The sequence below is a fragment of the Rousettus aegyptiacus genome, unplaced genomic scaffold, assembly GCF_014176215.1.
Source record: "Rousettus aegyptiacus isolate mRouAeg1 unplaced genomic scaffold, mRouAeg1.p scaffold_m13_p_3, whole genome shotgun sequence".
Classification (NCBI taxonomy): Eukaryota; Metazoa; Chordata; class Mammalia; order Chiroptera; family Pteropodidae; genus Rousettus; species Rousettus aegyptiacus.
Window position 1 is genome coordinate 49,771,524 of NW_023416306.1, and position 22,157 is coordinate 49,793,680.

General features: G+C 36.7%; 2 protein-coding genes and 1 pseudogene across 2 annotated transcripts; 1 reads left to right on the plus strand and 2 right to left on the minus strand.

Annotated features, from left to right (window-relative positions):
• Nucleotides 1-9,260: 9,260 nt before the first annotated feature.
• On the minus strand, nt 9,261-11,809 carry LOC107507278 (prorelaxin-like). Its single transcript, XM_016138318.2, has 2 exons — nt 11,456-11,809; nt 9,261-9,691 (listed from the first exon to the last, which is right to left on the minus strand). The coding sequence occupies exons 1-2, from the start codon at nt 11,655-11,657 to the stop codon at nt 9,372-9,374; spliced, it is 522 nt and encodes a 173-aa protein (XP_015993804.1). The 5' UTR covers nt 11,658-11,809; the 3' UTR covers nt 9,261-9,371.
• A 2,278-nt stretch (nt 11,810-14,087) lies between these two features.
• Nucleotides 14,088-16,320, plus strand: LOC107507279 (annotated as a pseudogene).
• Nucleotides 16,321-20,807: 4,487 nt separating this feature from the next.
• Nucleotides 20,808-21,994, minus strand: LOC107507297 (microtubule-associated protein RP/EB family member 1-like). Its single transcript, XM_036238771.1, has one exon. It carries the CDS (start codon nt 21,662-21,664, stop codon nt 20,939-20,941), a length of 726 nt encoding a protein of 241 aa, XP_036094664.1. The 5' UTR covers nt 21,665-21,994; the 3' UTR covers nt 20,808-20,938.
• Nucleotides 21,995-22,157: the final 163 nt, after the last annotated feature.

A 22,157-nucleotide genomic window follows, 5' to 3' on the forward strand; every position in this document is an offset into this window, starting at 1 on the left:
GAAATGCTGGTGATATCCATTGTCCCCTGTTGAGCCCTCCCCCTACCAGTGCATTGGACAAAGAACGCCATAGCTATAACATCATCGAACTGGATAACAGGTCACTCCACCCAGAGGATTCCCTGAAACCCCACATACCCCAACTCAGGCCCAACCCAAGCCACATCCAGGTGTGTCCTCAGCGAGTCAGGCACTCCTTGCTGAGCAGCACCTAGGCTCACACTGGAGGCAACTGGCCTCGGTTTCTGGTGTGGCCTTTTGAGGCAACTGTAAGTACAGCATCTATAGATTGCTTGCCGAATCTTAACAGGTGGCCCCCGGAGGCTGCAGAGGCCTGAGTTACCTATGGCCTGTAGCTGAACCCCTCTCAGGACTGTCCCACTGAATACCTACTTCACAAATCCACACTAATAAGACTGCAAGACTTAGGAGCTTTGCTTAGTACATAGAAACAGACACAGAAAGGCAGCCAAAAGGAAAAAACAAAGAGGCAGAAACTATATGAGAGAACATAACAGAGATCCAGATATAATGGAGTCAAGTACTCTAACAGATGCATAGTTCAAAACACTAGTTATAAAGATGCTCCCAAAAGTGAACTTTTGGGAAGTGTAGAGAACTCCAAAAGAGGGATAAAAATGGAAATGGAAATTATCAAAGGGAACCAGTCTGAAATGGAGAACACATTATCTGAGATGTGAAGTATATTAAATGGAATAAACAAAGTGAATAAAGAAGAGGATCACATGCCCTATCTAGAGGACAGGAAAGCCAATCAGGACATTCAATCAGAATGGCAAGAAAAAAGATGCCAAGACTATAAAAATAAGAAGGATATGAGACAGTATTAAAGTTCCAAATATTTTTCTAATTGGCATAACTGAAGAAAATCAAGATGTTGAGCAGCTGTTTGAAGAAATAATGATGGAAAATTTCCCTAATCTGATGAAGGAAATGGACATAAAACCTCAGGAAGCTCAGAGAATTCCAAAAATCAGGGATCCAAAGAGGCCCACACAAAGACACATCATAATTAAAATGCCAAAGGTTAAATACAAAAAGGAATATTAAAAGCAACAAGAGAAAAAGAAATAGTTACTTATAAGGGAACACCCATCAAACTGGCAGCCAATTTCTCAAAAGAAACTATGCAGGACAGAAGAGCTTGGCAAAAAATATTTGACAGAAGACCCAGGATATACAACCAAGAATAATTTATCCAGCAAAGCTATCATTGATAGTTGAAGGACAGATAAAGAGCTTCCCAGACAAAAACAAGCTAAAGGAATTTGTCACCACAAAGCCAGTATTACAGGAAATGTTGGAGGGACTTCTTTAAGAAGAAAAAACATATCAAAAACAGGAATAAAGAATGGTTTCAACTACATTCCTATCAATAAGTACCCTAAATGGAAAATAATTAAGCACTCCAACCAAAAGATAGAGTGATCTAAAGGATAAGAAAACAAGACCGCTGTATAGGAAAAGGAAGGGAATGAGAAAAGATATTGCTTTGATGGACCTAGAAGGTATTTAAGTCAGACAGAGAAAGATAAACACTATATGATTTCACATATATGTGGAATTTAAGGAATAAAAAGAACAAACTAATCAAAAACAGACTCACAAATATAATGGACAATTTGGTGATGGACAGAGTGGAGGGGAGTTTGGGGGGCTGGAAGAATGGGGTGAAGGGTTAAAGAAGTACAAATTAGTAACCGATGGATGGTCATGGAGATGGGGAGCATGGCATAGGGAATGCAATTAGCATTAATACATTGGCTAGGTGGAGGGTCAGGGGAGGGAGGGAGCAATTGGGGGGATCATTTTACTAACTATATAGATGTCTAACCAATGTGCTGTATACTTGAAACTAATTAAAATTCAAAAAAAAAAAAGAAGAAATGTGCCAAAGATGACAGATCTAGTAAGGGACAGAGGCCTGAGCCACTGAAAACTATGAGTCCTGGGGACCTAGAAATAGTAAATTTGTCTCTAGAGCCTAATATTTTCACTTATTTTTTATAACCATAATTTGTCATAAAAATTATGAAAAGAAATAATCTAGTTTGGTGAACATGGTACATTATATCATAATATCAATGCAAATCTTCTGAGACTAAAATCCTAAATTAGAGGAAATAATAATTTGGACCTTCCTCTGCCCAAAAGTGCACAAAAACAAACAAAAAAACAACTAAGGTAATTGCCTCAGAATGGGTTTTAAGATTCACTCTATTGGTAGTAAAGACTACTAAGGCTAGATACCTATACAAACTTGCAGAAATCGTATACCCCAGTTTACTTGTGTGTCATGAATATAAAAATGTGGCATAGGTCAAAGGAAGATAATAGTACATTATGATAAAGCTATTAAAGGTTAAATGATATATGAGATAATAAATGTGAAAATGCAGTTCCTGATGTATAATACTCAAAAGTTTTAGCTGTTATAATTACTGCCATCTATATGTTGTTGGAATATGAGAATCAAATGAGATAATAGGTAGAATGCTCTTTAAAATAAATGTTGTACTTTTTTGATATATCAGATATCAAACTGGTAATTTGGCAAGAGTTTGAGAAAGTGCTTTTAAAATTATTTTTCATCTTTTTATTTCTATTCTATAAAAGATAGTATGCAGTCAACATAGTCATGGTCTGGTCCTAAAAGAAGATATTTTCCATTACTCCAGTTGGGAAAAAATTTCTTGGTTTCTAGCAGATATAAATGAAATAAATGAACTATCTTTAAGCACAAGAAACTTAGACTTTTATTCTAATTATGTCAAAAACATAATAGAGTAAAAATATTACTAGTTAAATGTTGAAATGAACTGTGGAGAATTTAAGTAAAATAATTTATAGAAGAGGGAGACTGGTATGGGCTGAAGTGGTCTTGGAAGGCTTCAGCTAGGAGACAACTTAAACGGGCTTTGATGGACAGAGAAGTAGAAGAGAGGGCTGACATTTCAGGAAAAATAGAAGATAGAAAATGGCAGGTGCAAAGGCATGGGAGCAGTGAGCAAGGCATATTCTAGGGACAAGAACCTAGATAATAGTTGTGTTAAGGATTAGTAGAAAATAAAGTATGGCTAGAGAATAAAGAGGTCTTTACAATATAGACTGGGTTTGATTTTTATCCTTTTTATCCTATGGAGAGAGTAAGAGGTTATAACTTAATTTGATAAGATATAGACAAGATGAAATTGAAGCTTTAGGTAAACAATTTGACTCTAATATTTACCGAAGAGGAGGGAGAGGAATTGAGAGTGGAGAAACCAACTAGAAGTCCACATTATTGGTCCATGAATTGGCAAGAACCAGGAATAGGATGAAAGGAGTGGGAATAAATAAAAAAGGACCAATAAAAGTGATTTTTAAAGAAAGCATCATAGGATTTGGTGACTCATTGCATGTAAGCTGGAGGTGAGAAAGAGAGAGAGGAGTTTAAAAGACCAGGGCCATAAGTTGTAGAAAATGAAAATGCTTATGACATTGAGGGAAGTCATGAGGGGAATTTAATCCTACAGTAAAGCTGTAGATATGATAAATTTCAGATGACTGTAAAGTAGTCAAGAGGAATTGTCTAATAAGGCAAATGGAAATGTGGGACTGGAAATATGCTGAGGTATCCCTTCTGGAGACCCAGATCTAGAAGTCGACAATAGAGTTGTGGGTTAAAGCAATAAAAATTAATTTACTCTTTGACCGATAGACAGGGTACAGTTTCAAGACAGAAACTAAGACGGAGGCAGTTCAAGTGAGAAGAAGTGAGAAAAGAGTTAAAGAAGGAGAAAGGAAGATGAGTTAGAGAGCATGTAAACAGAATGATGTCATTTCAGAAAAGGAAAGAGACTTTTCAAAAGGGTATCAGTGGAGTCAAATATCAAAGAGGTATAAAAGAAAATTTGGGGGATTGAATTTTTGGGATTGAAAGCCAATGTAGAATCTCAACAGGATAAGAGTCAGGTAGGGAACAGTTCATATGGAGTCTCAAAGGGAATGGGAGGTGAAGAACTAGGAGTAGTACTATTGGTTTGACAGAGAAGGAGTTGATGCCTAGACAAGTTTTATTTATTGAAAAATATCAGAAGCAGAGGAAGATTCCCATGCAGAAGGAGAGGTTGATAATGTGCAAGTTCAGATTATGTAGCAAGATAATTAAGATATTATTTCTCTCCCTGTATGTTTCCATTCGGCCTCCCATACTCTCTTCCCATGAGTTTAAATCAAGTATCCAGTCTTACCCAATGGTCTTTTGCAGGGCAGAAAACAGAAGGTGCTTAAAGTTGCTTCTCCTATAATCTATAAATATGTGAGTCAGCTAAAAATTATGCAAGTGTCCTTAATGGACAAGAGATAGATAGATACATAGATACATAGATAGATATTGATTTTCCTTATACTGGAAAGAGGTTTAAGGTCTGGAATACTGAAATAACAGATTAGTGATGTGCATTGCCCAATGGCAGGCAGTGCCTTGGAGAGGTGAAGACCTCAGAAGGGATGACTGTGTGGTACATCTAGGGAAATAGGACCCTGAGCAGAGAAACAAGCACCCTTGGCAAAGTTCTGCTGACCCCCAGCAAGAGAGGCAAGCACCTAAATTGAGGGGACCATGCAGGCTAGGGTATTAGGCATCATAGTGGGAGTCATTGAAAACTGTGGGTCCTGGGGACCTAATGCTTTGGTGCTTTGGGGTTTCAAGCACAGTTTAATAGATATCTTCATTAGAATAATATCTGATGCTAAATTCCTGACTCATTGACAGAATTTGGATTTATATTAATTTGTTAAAAATGAAGAACTTGGATATTTTTTGCAAACCAGAGACTGTGCTTGCAAATTCATACCTGTTACACACAGACACAATCTTCTAGGAATAGGAATGGTATGAGTCATAGCGTACACAGGTAAGTAGAGGTGTTACTTTTTTGGAGCACTTTTTAATCTAAAATAGAGGAAAAGATAGGCGAGGAGTAGTGATATGTACTGGAAGATGAAAGTAACGGAGTCACCAGGTGGTGGTAAAATACCTCTTTGTTATCAGTTAGTATGACATGAGAACTAGTGGGGTAGACAGGGGACCCTGGAGCAAATGGAGTCCTGGAATTGACAATGAGCAATGTAATGGGAAATAAATAAGATGTGAATGTAAATGCAAAAATCAGCAACAAAGTTTCTATGATGAAAGTATAACTCTTGAAAAATGTTGACATTCTCCCTGAAGAGTTACATTTTATTGGTCTCTGGCCCCTTAGTAAGAAAAAGCTCTTTAAAGTGACCTCTGGGAGAACAGATATACCTCAGAGGCTTTATTATAATTAGCCATGTCTTGAGATTTGGAATATAGGAATTGCTGTCTTCATCTCTTGTAATTATGTTGACAGACATTTGGTGGAGGAGATTCGCTTCTTGTAAGTGCATTTTCTTTACAAATGCTGGCTAAAAATGTATGCGTATATAGGTTGAAGAAATTGACTAAATACTAGGATGATACCAGGCTGGTTTACCATTCTAACAGATGTATATATCATTTCACACTTTATTTTGCTTACATAAATGTTCTGTAAATTCCAAAATGGTGAACCTGAATGCATGCTTTACCAATCTAGTTCTTTTCTAAGATTAAACATTTAGTTATTTATTGTTATCTGTATGACTATTCATTTATGTCACTTAAAAATACTTGAATCTCTTAGAAGAATGAAAATACCCTAAGTTGAAAAACAATCGAGTTTATTTGGGCACGAATATCCAAATGTATTCAATGTTGAATTAGACTGTTTTCAAACATTATTTCAATAAGAAAAAATTCCACTTTGGCTCAAATAGAAAGTTGCAAGGCTTGTGATTATATGTTCACATTTTATTGACAAGATTAATTCAAAATTTTATTACTTTTGTATGTACCTAGTGTTCAGTGTATAGAAAATGAGTTATGTTGGTTAAATAATAAAGCTTTTGTAATCATTAAAAAGTTAATAATATTAAAAGCAATTGATGAGATGATACCATTAATTAAAAAAGACTAAGAATCTTCGTTAGCAGAAAAAGGATTAATTTTTGAGAGAAAGAATGATATGGAAATACTGTATTGTTACAGAACAAATGAAAAATGTTAATGCTGATAATTTCTCATGCTCTAATAATCAGCGGTGAGTGATTTGGACACTGGTAAATAAATGCATTATTGAGACTATACATGAAGATATTGTGAATATTTTAAGAAAAGTTTTTTTGTTGTGGTTACAACATAAGTTAATTATGTTAGTAGCTTCTTTTTCCTTTTGTTGGGAAATTACTACCTCTCTCAAAGACAGCTGCCTCTCAAACAGTGTTGTCTTCAGCTCCTGTGGCAAATTAGGAATGTTTCCCGATATTGCATTTAAGGTTTCTACATTTTTTGTTGATGGAGGATGTCATGATTTCTGTTAAGTTAAAGAAATAAAAGGAGGGTGGGAAATGTGGAAAAATACTCATGTCAAGGAGAATCAGGAAAATGATAAAAATTTCGTGCAGACCAAAAGGTAGCACCCCAAACTGACAAAGACACATATCAACTTAGCAGACTAGGACAAATATCAGCTTAGTTCTATATAAGGAATAATTGAAGAATGCAGCGAGAATTATTCAGACCATCATTCATGGCATACCTCATATATACTAAGCAAAATCATAGAGGATACAAAAAAGACATGGTCTTCAATTCATGTGGGTAAGAAACTGTTTGGATATATTTCCTGTGCCCTGACCGCCTTTGTGCATGAGAGCCAAATGAAACATCTCTAAGCAGACATAAGGTCATAAGTGAGAAAGGGGGAAAGGACGCACATTTGTTGCATGCTTATTGTGAACTAGGCACTTTAGGTGTGTAGTCTTATGAAGTCCTCACAACTGTCCAGTGAAGTGGCCATTCTCCCATTTTACAAGGAGACAAAGTAAGTTCAGAGTGGTCATATAGTTGTGCAGAGCACCTTTGGCTAACACACGTGTCAGATGTGGGCTTACTAGGTCACAGGGAAATCCAACATTCACAGACTTTTGAGTCACAACCAAAGGTTTTGTATATCCTTAAAAGAAAATTATTGAAAGAAGAAATAAGTGTGCCATGCACATATCTAGCAAGTGCTGGAGCTTGATTTCCTACCCATGACTAGTTTCCGAAGCCCTCTTTCCTTGGTTCCATTGTAACCCTTGGATACAGCTCCAGTTGGAGTTAATCTGTATGCTGAAAGTGAATGAACATTAACTTCTTTAAAAGTCATTGTAGGCACAAGAGCAATAAGCATGAACAAAGTTATAGGTTGACTGCCTCCTTTCATGACCCTTCTCCCTTGCTTATCTCAACTCTCTAAGCTGTAAATTGTAGAAATGATTTCTCAGTGTCTCCTGCAGGTGTAGTGTCCATGTGACATAGTTCTGGCCAAAACAAAATAAATACACAGGTGGAGGTTTCTGACAAAGCCTTTGTTTTTCTGATCCAGGCACTAAGCCTTCTTTTTTCCCATTCTTTCCCTTCCTGAAAGGCACACGGAGACCCAGAGTACAGCAACCATGAGGAGGAAGGCCTATATGCCAAGCACAGCTTATTGGAAAGGTGGAAAGATCCTGCTGCTGTCATTTCCATGCTAGACAGGGTTGGATGTTTACTTTATGGGTGTTTTAAAGGTACTCTTATGGGGTTTTCTGTTATTTACAAAGAACACAATCCTAACTGATAAATATATATATAAATGGTAATTTTTTTATACAAGAGATAAATTAAGTCTACAATCATTAGTTTCTCATGAGAGTTTTAGGAAGAATTTAGTACCACAAAAATTAGATAACTTAATGATGTCAACTGGGTATTTGAGTGTTTATAGTAGATGGTTAATCACAAATTGTCTTTGTCCCACTAAAAAAGTGACCATATCATCAGAGGTAATGAATGCAGATTCTGGACCGGGGCCCTGCCTCCAGGGCTTTTGTGGAAGAGCAGATGAGGGACATGGGCCAGGGCAGAGTCTGGGGAGATGCCTTTGGTGTTCAAGGATGCCTCTTTGTCCTGTCTGGGCTGTAGATATTCTGGTCACTGCCCTTGTTCTCCTGGGTTGGACTTTCCATTTCAAACAACATTCTTCCTGGCCTTGTCCAAGAAGTCATGTGGCCTCTGAGATTCTGCAGCCATTTATGAAGTTTTACAAGTTGGCCTTGGTGAGAACTTAATAAACCTTAGAGGTCTGGTTATCATTAATCATGTATGGGATTTGAAATATGGCAGTTGCTGTCTTAATCCCTTTAAATTTTATTTACAGACACTTGATGGAGCTTTACTTACTACTTGAGTGCATTTTCTATAAATGCTGTCTAATATTTTATGTGTGTGTAAGTTGAAGGAACTGGCTAAATACTAAGATAACTGTGTTAATTTACTATTCTAATAAGTTTTCATATCAGTTAACAATTACTTTGTTACAGAAATGGTTTGCAAATTCTAAAATAGTTAATATAAAGTATGTCCCCTTGCTAAACCAGTTCTTCTATAATATGACACGGAGTTGTTCATCCATTTCTATATATTTCTATTCATTTTATTCCTTACAAAATATAATTTACTTTTTAGTGTCTTAGATAGTAGAATTAAGAGAAAAACTCTAGTTTGAAAAATACTTGAGTTTATATAGCTCCAGATGAATTAAATTGCTTTCATGTCCAATCTGATTGCTTGCAATTATTAATTCAATACAACACACAAATCTTTTAAAATCTATTAGAAAAGCCTAAATTTGATGACTTTTATATACTTGATATAAGAGTTAGCATCAATAAAAATATTTTGGTCCACTTTATATACCTGGTGTTAGGCATTGTGTAAGTTGAATTATTTTTCATTTTTTCTTTTGCTGTTAAAATAATTTGTTTAATATTAAGTGGAAAAGAATATTTGGATATTGGCTTTAGAGGAAAAAGTGGGTGACAGATAATAATTTATCAAATACAAATTTCAAAAAAAACTTATCTATTCTCACTAATGCAAGACAGAATTTTACTAAGCTATATATTTAAAAACAATTTTTTAAGTTGAGTTTTGTGTAAATTGATAAAGATTTTATTGTCATTTTAAGTTAACAGCATTAAAAAAGCAATAACATAATTAGTCCATTAACAAAAAACAAAAATACTTTTTAGCATAAAAGTATTTATTAGCAGAAACTACAATAATGCAAGGAATATTTTCTTACACACAAAATTAAAAACCCAAACATTACTAATGATTATTCATATTCTAATAATCAGTGGGGGTGAGGGAGGCATCAGTGAATGTGAATGCCTGTGAGAATACAAATGATCATTAGGTGAAATAAACAATTAGCTTTATTTCAGCAGTACTGAGCCAGCTCTTTTCTGGTACAACCAAAATTACAACACTTGTAACCTATGCCAGCCCTGTTTCTTTTTGGAGAGAAATGTTTAGCTGAGGCTATGTTATTTAATTCCCAAAGACTTTTCTCTTCTGTTTCACTTTGTCGATTAAGGATCATTTCCTTAAATTCTTCAGAGTTAAGATTTGAATTCTTTAATGCAGCTTGTTGTAGCTCTTTCAATGGTGTCTGCCTCTCAGAAAGTGCTGTGTTCAGCTCCTGTGGTGAAGCAGGAATTAAGGTTTTTACATCTTTGGTGATGGAGGATGGCATGATTTCTAAATTAAATAAAAGGGGGAGAAAAAATATTTATGTCAATGAATATTAGGAAAACCATAAAATTTCGCAGACATAAAGGAAAGCATTGCCTCAATAGAATTAAACATCAAAACAATCAGTAAGTATCTTGATACCTAAATGACTTAGTTTATTATATTTGGGGAGCTTAAAATACTACAACATTACCCAGGTTCTACTTTAGTCCACTCAGACTCTCTGTCATCTCTCCTTGTGTCCCATTAATGCTTTCAACAAAGCACTTTGACTCTACCTGACATACTTGAAGTCATCTTAGTCATCGAAAACGTGCAGTTTAATCATAGATTAATTTTTCTTACCTGATTTTTGCCATTACTAAGTAAATTCTGAGTTATGATAATAACCCTTGAATAGCACATTAATTATTTTAAACTGTTGGATGTTCTAGGGTGGAAAATTACTGCTTCCTGATAAAGTTTAAAAGGCAGAATTTCCAACTACTCTGATCTATTAAGCAGGAGATACCAGTTCCTGACATTCTTCCTACTTCTACTATTTAACAATTCTCCTCCCCAGAGTATTTACTCCAAATCAATAGTACTTCACATTAAATAGAGAAATGGGTTAAAAGAATACTAACCAAAAAAATCATTGGCTTTAGGAACAGATTAGTATCTGTTATGTGTATGTACTGACTAATGTACTATGCATGGGTTTTGTTCCAATGTTGTGGATCATGCATTATATATTTCATGTGTTCCCTAAGAAGGGAGCTATAACTCTGTGAAAGTTTTCATTGCTACTTAAACTTAGCCTCCAATTTGCCTTTATAAATGCTTTATGACTAAGAGTGTTTTTTTAATATTCCAGATTTGAGCTACATTCAATTCTGAGATTTTGCTTTGAAAGACAAGACATTGCAGCTTCCAAATGCTTGAAGCAACAGTTGGGTTTTCTGTTCTTTTCACCTGTGTTTGTCTGAAGGGCAAACGTCCCTTGATTCTCTATCCCCTTCAGGTTCTCCTATAGGAAATCAGGGCCTTTTCTTTCTTTTCAACCCCTTCTCTCACAAATGAACTTCAAGACCCAGTTCATAGAGGTGGAAGGGTAGGCTCTCCCCTTTGGTGAAATTTACAAATAAAAATAAAATTAATATAAAAGAGGAAGTTTTCGATGGCGTGGGCCACAGCCTAGCTTTCTTACAAAGGAGAAGAGTTTTTAAATCTAAGGCCCTTCATATTTATCACTCCTGGTTCCTATGGGAAGCCTCTGAATTCTGCCCCATGCCCTTCAGACATACTTCATAACTAGCTCACACCTGTTTGGCCCCTGTCCTCTCAGTGAAGATGCTCTGTCCAGTTTCCCCAGCCACCAGCACTCCCGCGGTCTGGTCCACATACCTTGATTCTGTGGTCCGGCCCCAGTGCGCCCTGCCTCTTGCGGGCCTTTGGGCATCCCTACCTCCTCTGTAACTTCCCCCTTTTCTCCACCTGGTCACCCTGGCTGCCGCGAGGTGAAAGGCACCAAGTTCCCTCTGGTGAAACCGTTTGCTGTTTCCGCTGCTTTCCCTCCCTTTGGTGAGATCCTCAGTGAGGGCCTTCCCAGAAAAGCAAGTTACGAGGGAAAAGCCCAAACTTTTAGGCACCCGCAGCTTCAGAGTCTGGGCTGAGCTCAAGCAGTCCATGAAGTCTGGAGCCCAGCTGTGTGGGCTCCCGTTCCAATTGGTCAGCAGCCCGACGACAACCAATGGGAAATGAGGAACGGCCGGGAGCGGGAGCTCTCACCTGCAAGTGGTACAGATGCCCCCGCAAGCCCCTTCAGGCTCGGATCCATTCTCCCCACTTGGGGAGAGCCGCAGATTTTGATCCAGAGACGAACTAATTCTCTGCCGCACAACTTAATCATGTCTTCGCCTTGGACCTCTCTGGGAAGTTGGCTCAGTAGCAGCCAGACCCCTAGAAGGTGGGACAAGAACAGGTGCGGCATCCCGGACCTAATCTCCCCTATTCTGGGCGTTTTAGCCTTTGTCTCCTGCTGGCACCGGACTGTGTGCCAATCCTGGACTTCAGGTTGCTTTCTCTTGGCTCCACCAAGCTTTTATAGCCCTTAGACTACCATTTAGATCTTGAATCAGTGGTCTAAACTCCGCCTCTCTTTTTCCCCACCCACCTCTTTGCAATCCAGCACCTCCACCCCTCACTCCCAGTTTAGGTTTATCCTTCCCACCTTTACTCCATTTGTCCATCCTCCTGGGCCCTTTTCTAGATGTATTTTTTCTCTTTTATTATCCTCAAGCCATTTTGTTTACTTATGGAAAATTCTTCAAATTTGAAAACTTTCCTTTATTATAAAGCTAAGCAGGGCCATTGCACTAAATTATGTCAACAAAAATAAAATAGAAATCATTCATATTCTCATAATCCAGTGTTTTCCAAAGTGAACATTTGCAACATAACCTTCTAATCCAAATAAGATTATAGTTAGATTAATTGGTATCGGTATATCAATCCATACATATATAATGAATGAATAGATTAATTGTTGACAAGAGAGGGAGAACTGATGAATATTTATCAGAATCCTTGCAAAAACATTAAAATTCTCAATGTACCACATTAGGCTTGCACAATATCTTAAGTTTACCACGTACTTTCTCTACTGACTTTCCCTTCAACTCCTCTGGGAGGTAGTATGTGTGTATATATATACACACATACATACTTACACACACATATATTTACTGTATTCTATGTTTGCTGTATTTGGTAAGGTAATTTATTTTCAATGATATAAGCCTTTTCATTTTATTTGGTTAGAAGCATTCCCTGTATAACATATTGGATAAAATGGGGTTTGGTGGTAAAAACTGATAGCTGGATATGAAATAGTCATTAAACAAATGACCCACAAATCACATGTAGCTCTTAAACCAGTTTCAAAATAAATGTTTCTTCCAGGTACAGCAAAAATATATCTAAAAATTTTTAAAAACATGATACACATTGCTATGTAAAATAGTTTTACATATAACATGCAATTGGAATCTTTCTTCTGCCCACATTCCAAATTTAAACATTCAACTGTGAAATCTCTCCTTGACACATACTCTTGAAATACAGAATCACAAAAATTATATAGTTTTTCTAACAGACTCAGAATCAGTATAATATATAAATATTAGATTACATATTGCTTCAAAAAAAAAGTACAGTAAAAAAGGATATCAGACCAACCAGTAGATTTTAGTTTTCTCTTTTAGCAATTTTAAAAATTAAGGATCTTCTCAAAATTTCAGAAGAACCTCAAATAAGTGATGGGTTTGGTAGGCAAAAAGAAATTAAAAATAGTAAGTTAACAAGAAGCAATGAATATGTATCTCAAGATGATAATATCCAAAAATATTACATACACTGGCATATTCCTCTTTTACTATACTGAGTATGTGCCAGCATAGTGAGCATGGCCATAGGAAAACTAGACCAACCAAACTTAACACCATCCCCCCATAGTCACTGCATCCCAACTCTGTACAGTTTAGGCATATACCAGTAGGGATATGTGTAATAGAAATTTATAACCTGTTGAGAAGTATGTTTGATATGATTCCTCTATCCATCCATTCAGCTTATTTCCAGGAGACTCTGCCCACTTGATGCCACTGAATTAAGTTCTAGAGATATCTGCATTGGAAGCCCAAGTACTCTATCATTCTCTGATTATTAGGGTAGGCCAGGGACGGTAAAGAGCAAGATAGGATACAAGAGGATCAAGTCAGGAAAACTAAGAGGGTATGCATAGGAAGGGGATGTTGCTAAAAGTGTAGAGGGAGTCACAAGAACATTCCTTTAGATAATGGCTTATTAAGAAATCACAGCAGTGCTGGATATGTGAAGTTACTATGAAAAAAATGTTCTGGTCTAACTAAAGTTTTGTAACAAATTGTTATAGACAAAGACAGTTGTGTTGAAGGCCATAGCCAAGGAAGTAAGAGAAGTACTTTCACACTCTGGCCATTAGCTTGAGAGCAGTGTAAAGATACAGTTGTACTTAGAAAGCCTTAAAGATGGTTTTCACAAACTTGCCAACAATTAAAATATTGCCAGTAGGTCGATTTTAGAGAAAGAACATTTATTGCAAGAACCAAATTGGAGTTCCTGTAGTCAACGGTGGCTAGTTCCTTAGGTAATATGAGCAAGTTTTGTTAGGTCTTCAATTACAGAGAACGTGGAATTTGGCCCTGGCAAAGAGGCCAAACACATGGTGAAGTAATTTTTAACACTTTCTAATTTAATTTTTTAAAAAGTTCATTCAATATAGTTTAAGATAATATGCTGATTAAACAACTTTTCTAGATGGAAAATAACTTTTCAGTGCAAATAGTTTCATTTTTCAATAATTTATTTGCTCATGTTCATAATGTCCTCAGATTACCTTAGCTTCACCAGGTTAATTACAGAATTGGAGGAAGTTAGTACCCTTTGAATGAAAATAATAACCCAACAATCACCTAGTTGTAAGTACAGATATAAGATAGAATAATTTCTATATTTCTGCAAATTTCAGCAAGGCCCACTCAGCATTGGTCAAATGCTAAACATTGTGTAATTCTTAAACAAATAAACAAACAAACAAAAAACAACCCACCCAAAGCTATTGGATGGTCAGAAGTGTAGTACTTTTAGATGGGTTTTCACTAAGATAAGCAATTTGAGAGAGGCTTTGCAAAACTGAAGTTTGAGGTATTTTTGTTGGTTTGACAGTCCTTGCAAAAAATAATACATTCGCAAAGCTGCCCTTCAAAGTAATTGCTCGTTTAAAATGTAAATTTTAGGGGGAGGGACTAATGTTTTATTTTACGTAGATGGTCTTAGAGTTCCCACAGTTGTCTAGTTAGGTGGCCATTCTCTCATTTTACAGAGAGAGAAAGCAAATTGAGAGTAATCAAGTAACATGTGCAACTTTGTCTAGCACACGTGCCAGATATGTGTGCTTACTCTACTGTTAAGGTAACAGGCAAATACAGGATTAACAGCCTTTATAGGCACAACTGAAAGACATTTTGTGTTCTTAAAACAAATAACAAAACAAATCTTGTTAAAGATATGCACACATAGGCATTCCATGTTCTTAAAACAATAATAAAAAGACCCAAAGAATCATTTTTAAAGACAAAACCAAATATGTGCCCCAATAGCCAGTTCTAAATATTTTTGAAATTACTTATTTCATCCATTTAAGGACTGGCAAGTAATTTGACATTATAAATTTGACTAATACGTTCAATGCCTATTTCAATAGTCTCTCAGCTGCAGTTTGCCTTCACCTCTGAGGGACACACACACATTTACCTATGGGATACCTTAGCAGCCTTGCCATCATATATGGTCTTTTCAAGCAAGATCTCAACTGTATCCATCTTTCTCTAGGAGCACAGATATGACATTACATTGACAGTTTGATACATTCACTAAGAACATACAAATACTCATGAAGGAGCTCACAAAAAGAGTACAGGCCATTTCCCCATACATGATGCAACGCCCCACCACCTCTATTACATTCCTGAAAATTAGGTGGTAAACAGGGCTGCTCCGTCACTGACACTGTCAAGAAGCAGCTATTGACCCTCTTAACAACCACAATGTTGATATAAGTCCAACGTCTTTTAGATCTTGTTGGGCTGTAGAGGCAATAGTCTATGTTTACAACTTTTACATTATAACAAATCAGCCCACTTGGAGTGGGGCCCCCTTCAAAAAAAGGGTCTAGAATCTATCTAATTAGAAATCAAAGGGCACTCCCATTAGTGCCCTCCAAGCTACCTTCTCTGTAGAAGCTTCAGTAACTTTTCTCATGCCTCCTGTAGTCTATGGACCACTTAAGATGGCCATAAGTTGCCCATGGACTTCTGATGCAAGAAACTGCCCTCCAAAGGCCCTGCCTTATACATCATTAGAACAGTAATTGCTTTTAACTTAACCCAGTTTGTCAGTGGGAGAGGTGTGATCATTCATACACAAAAAAAGGGATTATGGTGTCCAGCAGGTAAAGGAGGGTGCTGACACCTTTAAGGCAAAAGTTAATATTGAAGTACAGTTGGCTTCAGAACTAGCCATTGCTGCAATCGAAAAAAAAAAAAAAAAAAAAAAAAAGATAGTGTTGTTACTACAGCCTTCTATGATAAAAGAAATGTGGAAATTTTATGCAAATCTGTTCCATTCTTTCTGAGGGGACAACACATTCCAAAAGGAATGCTTCCACCTGAAGCCCCAGGCCCCCATATTACATGAATTCAAAGAATCGTGGTTACCTGGCAGATCTTGCCCAATTTCCTGAAGCAAGATGAACTTGCCAAGAACCATAGATACATTTTACCTGATATCACTGAAGATGAACTTTTAAAAAATGCTTAGTACTTGAAAGGATTCAACACAGATTTTCTTTGGTCTTGCTCCTCGATGGGTGGTAAATAAGGCAGATAAGAAATTCTTAAAATGTATAGATCTGAATCTCCTCAAGTATTTCAGCCCATGAATTCCCTTCCACGAAGGCAGAGTTGTAAACAAGTACTGGAAAAGAGAATGAAAGTATTTCTCATTGGATTTTCTTAATTTGTAATTCTCTAGATTTTTTTGATATTTTCTGTGTAATAAGCTCTCTTTATCCCCCTCCATTCCTCCCTCTTTCACTTTCCCTTTCTCCCTCTCTCCCTGTCCTCTACCATCTAAAGCTAAAAATGCAGTAAGTAAGAACCGTATAGAGAAACTGAATCTGTGGGTTCTAGCTCAAAGATACAAGCTCCTTGGTGATCTGACAAAGGAAAATTTAACTTAGAATATTTCTAGTTGATTTTTTAAGTGATCTTTTTACCTAGATCTTGTCTGGTTGTTGAATATCAGAATGAATATGCATATGGAATACGACTGATTTGTAGGCCTGCTCAGTCAAGGTTAGAACAGTTGCTAGTGAACTGATGCCCCCTTCTTCATCAATAGCCTCAAGGAAGCTCTGCTATCCAATGTTAAAATGGTAATCCATCAACTCAAGATGATTAAGATGTGGGATGTGAGTTTAGGTTTCAGTCTGGTGAAAGGTTTCTAAGTAGTATGATATTTGCTAGCAAAATTAAAACAAAAATTCCAAGCAAATCTATTTTGTCAACTCTCTAATGGATAGACAATGATTTAGCCATTCTTAAAGAAAGTAAGTTAGTAATTAATATACATTTACTTATTTCATAGATATTGAAGACTTCTGTCTTTTAGTCATTTTACATGATGCCGAAAAAATAGTTCAGTGAGTATATAAGCTATTAAACAATTGGTAATGTGAAAATTAATTTAAAAGATTCAGCAAGTAGCTTATTTAGCTTTACAAAGATATGTCATATCTAAACCATAAGAAAGCTTAGTTATCTTGATGTAATTAGATCTTGAATAAATCATAATAATTTTTACACAGTAGAAATAAAGTGGTTCCTGGCTATGTATTTTCTTAAAATAAAAAAATTTAAAAACCTAAAAAAAAAAAGCCAACGTCAGTAATAATAAGAATATGCTAATTAATATGGTGAAAATGTGTGTTATAGAAAGGGAAATGTATTTTATAACTAGTCAAAGGTTCTAGACAATTTTCATTATTAAATTCATTGGAGTGACATAGGTTAATAACATTCTATGAGTTTCGAGTGCACAATTATAATCATCTGTAATTGCATTGTGTGCTCAACACCCAAAGTCTAGTCTACCTCTGTCACCTTATATTTGACCCCCTTTACCCTCTTCATCCTCCCCCCATTGCCCTTCCTCTCTGATAACCACCCTTCGGTTGTCTATCAGTTTGTTTGTTTTGTTTGTTCTTTGCTTTGACCTTGAATTCCTGCTCTCTGCTTACTGGCATTGCCAGAACGACTCACTGGAGTACTTTTCTACAATCAGCATAAATATCCTTTTGTGAAATCCTCTATATCCATATTCTAAATAAAAAGATCTGACTTATAAAATTAATACCATTACCGTACAATTTAAAAGTAATTTTGTTTCATAATTTTAAATATATGTTTTAGTTAGATAAAAAATGTTAAAATTCATTTATTTCACTCTTCCCTTCTATTTCTGAATCATTTCTTGCTAAATCCATTAGGGGGACAGAACAAAGGAGGTATCCATGCTGGCTATTTGAACTTTTCTTTTCCTAAAACGTTCCCATTCTAGTAGGAAATTGATGCCTCTGCTTGAATTGCTGAAGAGAACTTATGAAAGTCAGAAGTTGATTAGACCTCTGCTTTGCCTGCCTAGTTAGACTTTAAGGCTGTTTCAGAGATAGTGGGCTTGTCCTTAGCCTCCAGTTCAGATGAAAGATCAGTCTGGTGCCCTGTGTTTCTCATGGCTATTGAATTCAGAGAAGTAACTATCTAGAGGCACAAGTTGTATCAAACCCCAGGTATATTTTTATTATTGCTGCTTTGAAATAGGTAGCATTAGTTGGACTTCTTTCAAAATTTTTAGTTTCTTGAAGATGAAAAGAAAAGCATTCCAGAGGCCAAGTTTTCTCTAGAATATTTTAAGAAGATGTGAAATTGCCAAGTATCTCAGAATGCATATTTGGTTCCTAGTTTCTCTCTCTTGCTCTTTTTCAAAATCACTTTGGTGGATAGATGAAGTGCTACCTTCTACTTAAATCAGATATTTATCAGCAGAAAATTAATGGTGTAGGAATGGTGGGAGGGTAAAACAGTCCTCTGTATTCCTCAAAGCCCAATCATATTATGCTAATGTAGCCCAACCATATTATGCTAATGTCCTGATAGCTTTTCAGAGACCTCCCTTATCACATTTCAATGTACTAATATCTCTAATTCTTTGATTTACACATATATTGAACAGTTGTTTCCTTATAGTCTTTTAAAACCCTCACCAAGCTAGAATTCCAGATTATTGATCCTCCCTAGGACATGACTTCACATAGTCACACCCTGAATTCTGTACTAATACCAAATGAAATGCCAAAACTACTTCAGGCTCAGGGTCTACCTGTCTCTCATGTCCAGGCAGAGCAGAAAACATCTAAGAGTGCTGCTGACCACAGAGGAAATCCTCCAGGAGAAAAAATAAACTGAGATTAGCAGTCTATTATTCAACACCAAGACAATTGTGGACTGAGAAATTGTGAACTAGAAATGTCTTCTAAACCCCAGACTCAGCAACACCACTGAGTATCAGTGTATATAGGTTTCCAGTTGCTTTTATCAGTGGTCATGATGAATTTGTGTTGCTCCAGCCAATTTCTTACTGTCATTTAAGTAGCCGGAGGAATAAGTTAGCACAGCAAAAACAAAAAACAAACAACAAAAACAACAACAACAACAAAAAACTGGCCTGTGAGGGGATCCCATGGTGACTTTGGTTCCCAAGCCAGTCACTGAACTCTGGAAGCCATTCTTGAACTGCTTACTATGAGAGGCATTTAAGTCAGCTCCATCCCTTCATGAAGACTGCTCTTCCTCAGCTCTCTTATTTTCTCGGTCTTTTTCACTTCCTCTCCTCTGTCCCCAGGCAGTCTGGGCTTCCTGGTGTACCTGCAGCCTAGTACTACTCCAGTCTTCATAAACTCCATGACTGACCCAAAGTTACTGGTAGAAAAATCAGAAGAGATGCTAAATAGTCAGGCCTGAATATCAGAAACTACTTTCTGCAAACTGGACAGTTGATAGTATGCAGATTATTTCTGAAATGTCCTGTAGGCATCCACAAGGCCAAACCTAAGAGAGCCTTTCTACCACAGAATCATGTTCAGATTGCTTATATTCTTATTGCCTACTTTCTATACAAATTTTAGGACAAGTTACTAATGGAAACAAATCGATACAAATACATCGGGGGCCTGAACAATCTCAGTAGTAGTGACATACATTTTGTAGAATTCTGCCAAACAAAGGAACTGAATAGGCCGTGGGCAAAGCAATGAGGGAGTGTTAAGGAATGAAATATTTTAAATATTAATAATTCAGACATGGTACTATATATTCTGCAAAAGAAAATTAACAGAAACACACTAATGAATTTTATCTCCAAAGAGATAAGTGCACTGCCAAAGTATTCCAATAACAGTGGAAGGCTGTGAACAACAAGTACCAAAAAAAACACCCAGCCTTGAAGATTCCAAGATTGCAATGGCTTTTGCAGATGACTTCTATTGTCATAGATCCATGATCACCTGCCTGCCTAACTTCCACTCTAAGCAGCAAACTTCAAGGAGCCAAAGAAGAGTTGCCAGTGGGCAAGGGGAGCACAAAAGAGAAACAAGTTAAATGTTAACTTAAAGGAGAGTAAAATAGGAACCAACTCCCATTGAAATCTCAGAAATGTGGACAAGTTCCCAAAAGTAGTTATTAGATTTAAAAACTGAACATATCTCATTTCCAAAAAAAATACAGTACATAGAAATTTCAGAGATAATTGGAAAAATCATCAGAGAAATGCTCAGTGAAAATCAAGACATTCAATTTAAACATCTCAGGGCTGAAACACACCCTCTTATCCATTCAGGCAACAATGCTTCTTGCTTCTTAGCAGAAATGCAGTTGGTCAAGGACACCAAATGGCTTTATAGAGCAAGATTTTAAACTTTCCTTCTGGGCCAAGGATAGGCCTTTGAAGATTCAAGAAGCCCTGCAAGGCCTGAGAACAGTAGATTCCAAAGTTCCAAAATCTTGGCCCTTCCTTCCCAAATACAAGGTCAAACACACAAAATTTGTTAGGCTACATTTTACATTTGAAGTATGGAAACATATTCTAGATACTCATATGGCATTTATTTATTAAAATGTCCTCTGACAAGATTTCACATTAGCTTAAAATTCAAATCAGTCTTTACATTTTTTTACTGAGGTCTCCCCTCAGCATATCACATAAGAACACCTTCTCCAGTAATTAGCGTTATCAGCATCCATTCCATGAGCCGCATGGTCAGCCTCTTTGTTCTCTAGGTGAACCAACTAGATATTAATACTGCTCTGCTACAAAGTAAAAGCTCCTAACTCAAACTTACTGGCAAAGGAGTGAAATTTATACAACATGCATTTAAGAAGAAGCACTCTTTGCTTATGAAAAGAAACCAGTGAGTCCTCTACGAATAATTAAAGGAAGTATTTTACAGTTAAACACATGATTTGGAGTGAAGAATTTGGATGTTGCTTTGCTGGTCCAGGAGGAACTCTTCTTGTTCCTCCTGTGGGCCACCTCAGTCAGGCATCACAAAGCCTTCATCTATTTCTTAATGTCCACAATCCTCTGCAATATGGAGTCATTTTTCTCCTTGTTCCCTGAGCAAATCAACTCAACGATCCTTGGCTTTCCAAAGTAGAAATCTCTCTCTCTATTCAAGTCTTCAACAGTAAGTTTTAATATGTTGACCTGCTGTACCAGTTCTGCTGCTTTGTCATCGTGGTTGCCCACGTCAGGATTCTTTCTCACCACGCCCAGGCCAGCCTTATGGGTTACAGTAGTTCTGTGTGTTACAATGGGCCTCGGTGGAGCTCCACTGCTAGAGCTGAGAGGTTTCTTTGGTTTATTCAGAGCTGGTGCAGCAAGGGAAGAAGGGACTTTGGCAGCTACAGAGTCATAGTCTTTTTCATCATAGTTTGCATAAAAAAACTTCTTGAAACACTGAATGAGTTCAAAATTGTCCTGAAATTTTCCTTTTACTAATTTGTTCACAAGAATTATTTTGCCAACACCCATCCTCTTAAAACCCACTTGTAATATTTTTAAGTTTTGGATGTATTTGAGTTCTAGCTTAGCTTGGAATTTCACTTTCTTCAAGGCAATGGAGCCAGGGAACAGTATATCCATGAGTTGACAACAGGCAGCCCCTGAGCACAACTGTTCGATCTTTGTCAAATTCAACTGCTGAGATTCATTGATACAGGCCAGGAGGTCATGTCGACTTAGGTTATCGCTGGTGACTGACGTTGAGTATATGTTCACTGCCATCTTGCATTCTCAACAAAACTGTCTCCATTGCACATGCTGGCTCTGGTGCCATCTTCATCTCATTCAAGCTGCCCTACCCAGCTCGCTCATGCAATGACTTTACTTGCACTCCACACCCCCTGATGCACTGATGTAAAACTGTCACTTTCCCTTCAGAACCATGCAGCATGTTGCATGCATTGGAAAGAATTCTTCCAGGTATATCAAACATCGGGGTTTTAGTATAAACTACCATTACCAGATATGAAACTTTGGGTAAATCACTAAGGACTTCCATTTTCTCAACTGTAAAATGAGGGCTCAGATTAGACTATTTCTAAGGATCTTCTTTCCCTCTTTAACATCTTGATGATAGTTTCAGTATTTGTCACTAAAATTGTTTTGAGTAGATTTGGTATACTACTATAATCTTTTACAAAGTGCAGTTAAGTACTATACTTTAAAACATTATCCCCAAACACAAACTGAGTTAGGTAGAACACCATATAAATTT

What these genes read in the sequence shown, in the direction of transcription:
- LOC107507278 (XM_016138318.2), bottom strand. Translation starts at nt 11,657, where the DNA reads ATGCCGCACCTGTTCTTGTCCCACCTTCTAGGGGTCTGGCTGCTACTG. An exon ending in GGCATCTGTACCACTTGCAG is followed by an intron (nt 9,692 to 11,455) that starts GTGAGAGCTCCC and finishes TATTTAATTTAG; the next exon opens with AAATCATGCCATCCTCCATC.
- LOC107507297 (XM_036238771.1), bottom strand. Translation starts at nt 21,664, where the DNA reads ATGGCAGTGAACATATACTCAACGTCAGTCACCAGCGATAACCTAAGT.